Source organism: Mixophyes fleayi, chromosome 3, assembly GCF_038048845.1.
Source record: "Mixophyes fleayi isolate aMixFle1 chromosome 3, aMixFle1.hap1, whole genome shotgun sequence".
Lineage (NCBI taxonomy): Eukaryota > Metazoa > Chordata > Amphibia > Anura > Limnodynastidae > Mixophyes > Mixophyes fleayi.
Genome location: NC_134404.1, coordinates 175,325,945 through 175,332,549, shown reverse-complemented (window position 1 = coordinate 175,332,549; position 6,605 = coordinate 175,325,945). Strand labels below are relative to the sequence as shown.

The 6,605-nt window shown below is 40.3% G+C and overlaps 1 protein-coding gene across 1 annotated transcript; it reads right to left on the bottom strand.

The window, feature by feature from the left end:
* Positions 1-203: 203 nt before the first annotated feature.
* Positions 204-2,271, bottom strand: LOC142144219 (cystatin-like). The gene is made up of 3 exons (XM_075202801.1): positions 1,995-2,271; positions 558-671; positions 204-458 (listed from the first exon to the last, which is right to left on the bottom strand). Exons 1-3 carry the CDS (start codon positions 2,199-2,201, stop codon positions 381-383), a joined length of 399 nt encoding a protein of 132 aa, XP_075058902.1. The 5' UTR covers positions 2,202-2,271; the 3' UTR covers positions 204-380.
* Positions 2,272-6,605: the final 4,334 nt, after the last annotated feature.

Sequence of the window (6,605 nt, the reverse complement as noted above, 5' to 3'; positions counted from 1 at the left end):
CTAAGAGGAAACATATGTCCAAAAGAACTGAAAAAGGAAACGCATAAAAATACAAATGGAACTATATTTCTATTATGTGGTTATTTAGAGTACATGCTATAGCATTATACAGTCATACTTACACACATGCACTTTCTGTACTGTACAAGTGTGTCATCACAGACAAAGCACTTGCATTCCAATGAAGAAACACACTGCAAATATTTTCTTTTTGTAAATGAAATATGCTGAATGCATTTTATTATTAGAAAGAATACTTTTGATTATCATGCATGTGTATTGCCCAAATTAAAATCTATAAGCACATAGCAGCGTTATAGTTTGCCATGTTATAAAACATGAACAAAATACTAAAATATATTGCAAACTAAGCAGCAAACTTAATTACATTCCATTTTCAGCATCTCAGTGGTTGCCCTCCAAGGAACGGTCATCACCTCGAAGTGGCATAATTTACTCTACAAAAACAAAACAAAATATGTTAGCATTGTTTATTTTATTATTATTACATTAGCATACTTTTAATTACTATTTAAATAATTTATGTTGTACATTACCTTAGTAAAGTTGGGATCTGGATGGAGTGCACAGTTACTAATATCTGTGGTTGGCTTTCTGCACTGTGTTCGACCAATTTCCACATTCAAATTGTAAAAAATCCCAGAAATCATCTTAATTGAAAAAAAACAAAATCAAAATGAGAGATATAAATTGTTTACTTACAGTCCTACTCCCTACTCATCTCCTAGTACAGGGCTGGTCAACTGGCAGCACTCTAAGGTATTTTAGGGGACCTCACCATTCCTGTGAATATTCATAGACTATCATCTCTATGGTTATTTAATTATTTCTTTTAACAGTATTCAGTCAGCCATCACAAAGTTAAATATATGCTGGAAGTCTTCATGGTAGTACTTGGTGAGCACTGTCCTAGTAAAATATAATTTAATTCTTAACTTAAAGGGCAATACAAATACAGATCTCTCTCTACATACCTGTTGGGGATAATATAAGACAGTACTGTGCCACTGTTCCTCCATTTTGGTGGTAGGGCATCCACAAATGTTAATTTCACCACTTTAAGATAGTTGTTGAGGGAAGTATGAGCAGACAGACCACTAAGAATCTGTAAAACTATGGGACTGTGGCTGCATATTGCTGACATGGTCACAACCTCTCACCCACCCGCAGCTTTAGCCCCAGACTTTCAACCGGAGTTGCAAGTTGAACAATGAAATCACCAAACAAAAAACAGCTGCATGAAGGCACTGGTGAGTGGAGTCCTAGGAATGGTGTTTTTTTTTTTTTTTTTTTTTTTTAAGCTCCACAAATTGGCATTTAATGTGGTTGCTAAAAGTATACCGAGCGCCATCATGAATTCACAGTGGCCCACCACTACCACCTTAGTGAACAGAACAAGAAATATCAATCAGTGAGGGGCAACAGTTTTAGAGAACACTGTATGATCATAACAGTTTGTATTGTAAATAACAAGATTACAATACAAAATATTTCAAATAAATGAAATATATACAAGTGTTAAATAATCAAACATGCCTTTTGGGTTTAATGGCCCATATGGCTTTTTCTAGCACTGGATAGCTACTGTTCTTTGTCTCCAACTGAGATCAATGTGTGGTTTACAGCCTCCAAATAAGGATTACAGACATTAACATTTCAACAAGTGCAAAAATTACTATAAAAAACATTGCTGGCTATTTAAGCAGGTATGTAAAACAATTTTTTTTTTTTACTTATCTTCTCACAGCAGGAAGATAGAGGGGCATCGTTAATAAATGCAAAGCATTACACATTTACTGTACACTGACTATTGTTGCTTATAGATTACAAGTACCTCTGCATAACGGAACGACGCAGTATTAGCATGTCACCCTAATTCGATAATAGGGTGAATAGAGACATGTGTTTGTTTCCACCTCTCTATCCGAATGATCCACATAATAACGGTCTAGTATCCGCAGTCCTGAACTTACTTTTCTCTGTGCTCTCTGGACCTTGTTCACCCGGCTCATATACATATCGTTGCTGCCCCTGTTATACTCCTTCATAGCAAACGCCAGCGCATGTTGCACTCCATCTTCATTCTCATTTGCCTCTATCAGGCCGCCAAGAAGATTATCCGCTTGGGCAACTGCAATAAGAAAGGCAAGCACCGCCGCTACAATGCACAGTTTCGCCATGACTGCTGAGCTTGGAGATTAAATGGACATGAAGATCCTGGGAGTGGATCTATTTGTAGATCGGAGTGTAGACGCCATTTTTCTTGTGGGCATTTAAACATTTATAATAATATCGATTATTGAAAGATTAGAAACAGCAGGGCTATTGAAATATGTTTGGGATTATCTCATATTTTTTATTTTTTTTAACAAATCAAGTTTAGATCGAAGAATATAGTGGTATAATAAATACATTATTTTGCCCACACTAAATATATCTAAATGGGGGAGGGGCGTAAGCCTCTGTGAAGTCCCGTGATATATAAGTACCATGTAAACAAATGGCTTACTTTCTGGTTTACTGCTTTGGTATTTGCTTGATAGTTGTAAGCAGTGTATAACAACCTCTTTCTACCACTACAATGAGGGGTAGTTTTGCATAGAAGGTGAGGTATGAATCAGTGTCAGAATTTATTGTATATACATTTTGATTTTTTTTCCTGATAAAGTGCAATATTAATATGGGTACTGTACATATCTTGAACGGAATTATTTCATTCTGTACATAAAATAGAAAAAAATACTACAAAACACTGTAAGCATTGACATTCATGGGAAAGAAAATTGGGGCACCCATGATACTCACATTACCTAAAAGCCACCTCATGTATGTCCTTGTGGGTGCCCATAAAATCCAACATTCACTGTACAATGTTGCCTCTAATTCTTAACTTTTTCTTTTCTAGACACAGCTGAGAAGAACACAGCAGAAGTTGGGCCCAGGGATATTCATTTCCCTTCAGTATCACCATTTTTAAACATACCTATTTTTCATAGTTTTCTTCCTGGAGAAGGTATCAAAACAAAAAAATGCATGGGCCTTGCTGATGGGATTCATATCACTGAGGACAAGATGACTGATGAAAAAAAGGCGCCATCACGCTCCTGCTCACTCAGGGCCTGATTAATCAAGGAACGCAATTTGTGTTTTTTAAAATTGCACATAATTTGCATGTAATTGCGCCTGTATTCAAGTACAAGCGGAGCTCAAGAAACGTTTCCATTTGAATATGGGTATAAATAATACGCTCTGGCTATATTGTAGTCGCCGTACGCAAACAGAGAACACACTGGAGGACGTGCACAATGCATATATGCAATATAAAGTCCCATCGCAACACATGGGAATGGAAAAAAATACATTTACACCTCTTAATACTAATCTTTAATAAAAAAAAAACATTTAAAATTTGTTTTTTTTACATGGAATAGATATATGAGCATGTTATTAATGCCTACTGTACATAAAATGTATTTTTACAGTTGGTCTTAATTGCAAAACACATGTTCTAGCATGCATACGCGTCCTTCATCACTATCAATTGGTACTTACACCTTTCCTGTAGTTGGTGCAAGTGATACGGATAAAAAACACGTACCTCAGAGATGCCCAAAGTTTGAATCAGAAAAATGGGCTTGCGCTCAACCTTGGCACACCCTTTCCCTCCCTTTTCCGCCCTTTAAATTGTAGTCTTTAATAAGTTTCATTTGCGTTTGAACCTGAATTGAATGCACTTACGTAAAGTCAGTTTCTGAGCATGCACGGAGCGATTTTTCCCAAGATATGGGATGTAATGAGACTTACATTCCTAACCGAATAAGTCCCCAAGTTTGTCCCATGTTCATGGTCTTTCCAAATTGTAACATCTTTCCAATAACCTATGAGCAAATCAGCACAACTTGGGGCGACCTTGATACCTATAACTGCACCTTTCTTCTGTAGATAATAACTATCTTTGAAAGTAAGTAATTATTTGTTAATATAAACAGGATTCCTTCCTGGTTATATCTGAATGTCTTCAGATTTGCATCTACAATACCTTTATTCAAGAAGAAATCCACTGCTTCTAAGCCATCCTGTAGACTTATGATCATATGCAAAGAGATTACGTCAGCAGTTATTAAGTATTAACCCTATTGACATTGGATGTCCTAAAAGTATTTACCTTGATAGAACATTGACCCCTTTCTCCGTGTGCTCTTTCCTGCCACCAACACTGGCTAGTCAGTATCTCTGTAAATGACACCCCACGTATAACACACTTTTTCCTTAACGTCTGTCAGGATCATGGCATAGCTGTTTTCAAAGTTGGAGTCAGTCTTGTCAGGATTTGATGACGAAATAGTCAGTTTTATTTACTCGTGTACACAGACCATCTGGTCTAAGTAGATCAGGGGGTAAATGTATGAAAGTCCGGTTGAGTTGACAGCTAAAGTTTAAAGCGGTGCTGGCTTGTAAAGGCAGACTTGCCTTTACAAGCCAGCGCCGCTTTAAAGTTTAGCTGTCAACTCGCCGATTTCCGGCGAGTTGAAAAAAAACGGACTTTCATACATTTACCCCCAGATGGTAAGAATAATACATTTATATATAGGTTTTCTAGGCAATCTTGCCAACCTTGCGCAGAGGGCATTTTGATTAACAATGATTTGCAATGATTGAATAATTATTAATTACGTGCACCTTCACAATAGAGAATGTGCCTCCCTGACCACAACATATCAAGGAGAGGCCTATCTCTGACGTACAGAGACATAACTTCTCTCACCTATGGTTCTAAATAATCACTGGTGCATATCTGTGCCTGTCTTGCAAAGGGTACATTCCAAGAAGCAGGAGCCTGAACGACAAACAATTTCATTTCTTGCAAAACTTAGTTTCATAAAAAGCAGAAACATTTAAGTACAATAATGGTTGCTGGACATTTTATAACCCAGACTGATTATTCAAAGAATTCTAACTCGGCCATGAGAAATTGACTTTTGACATATACTATCCTATACTTTATATTTTATGAATCATAATTGTGGCATAGTTTCCAGCATTTTAAAATAGTATCCAGGGACACTTTGCCATTGAGCTGATGCATTTAAGACATTATTATTATTATTATCATCATTTATTTGTTAGGCGCCACAAGGTTTCCGCAGCGCCGCACATAGTACAAACAGTAGACTATACAGGGTATAACAGTACAAAACAATAAACAAAAAGTACCAATACTTCAGAAACTCCAGGCAGGCAGATGCAATAGACACAGAGCAGAAGAACGGGTAAGGAGACAGGAGGGAAGAGGGCCCTGCTCATTCGAGCTTACATCCTAAGGGAGGGTTGACAGACCAGGCACAAGAGGAGCCGGTTCAGGCAATGGGAGAGAGGGGAGAATGAGCGGAGGAGATAGGGGTTAAGTGGACGGGTGGTAGGCTTTGAGAAAGAGGTGAGTTTTGAGTGCACGTTTAAAGGAGCACAGAGTGGGAGAGAGGCGGATGGAGCGAGGGAGGTCATTCCAGTGAAGGGGGACTGCACGGGAAAAGTCCTGGATTCTGGAATGGGAAGAAGTGATCAGAGTGGAGGAGAGGCGACGGTCATTGGCCGAGCGCAGGGAGCGGGCGGGAGTGTGAATGGAGAGGAGGTTGGAGATATAAGGGGCAGTAGAGTGGGAGAGAGCCTTGTGAGTGGTGGTGAGGAGTTTGAAAAGAATTCTGTAGGGGAAGGGGAGCCAGTGAAGGGCAAGGCAGAGAGGGGAGGAAGAGGAGGAGCGGCGTAAGAGGTAGATGAGTCTTGCGGCCGCGTTGAGTATAGAGCGGAGGGAGAGAGACGAGAGTGGGGGAGGCCGGTGAGGAGGAGGTTGCAGTAATCCAGGCAGGAGATGAGTTCGTGTATGATGGTTTTGGTGGCCTCCTGAGAGAGAAAGGGACGGATGCGGGCCATGTTGCGTAGTTGGAAGCAACAGGCTTGGGCAAGGGAATGAATGTGGGGGGCAAAAGAGAGAGAGGAGTCAAGGGTGACACCCAAGCAGCGGGGTTGGGTGACAGAGGAGATCGTAGTGTTGTTAACGACAATGGAGAGGTCATGGTGGGATGGGTGGTTGGGAGGAGGAAAGACAATGATTGGAAATGTTGATTTTGAAAAAAACGCTCCGACATCCAGGAGGAGATGGCGGAGAGGCAGTCAGATACCTGAGCGAGGAGGGTGGGGAAAGATCAGGTGAAGAGATGTAGAGTTGAATGTCGTCAGCATAAAGGTGATACTGAAGGCCAAAGGAGGAGATGAGAGCACCAAGGAAGTGTAGAGCGAAAAGAGTAGAGAGCCAAGAACAGAGCCCTGTGGGACTCCTACAGTGAGAGGGTAGGGGGAGGAGGAATAACCAGATGTGGATACAGAGAAGGAGCGGTTAGCGAGGTAAGAGGTGAACCAGGCAAGGACAGACCCAGAGAGGCCGAGAGAGAAGAATTTGCAGCAGGAGGGGGTGGTCCACAGTGTCGAAGGCTGCAGAGAGGTCAAGGAGGATGAGTAGGGAAAAGTGACCCTTGGATTTGGCCGATAGGAGATCATTAGTAACCTTGGCCAGGGCAGTTTCGGTAGAG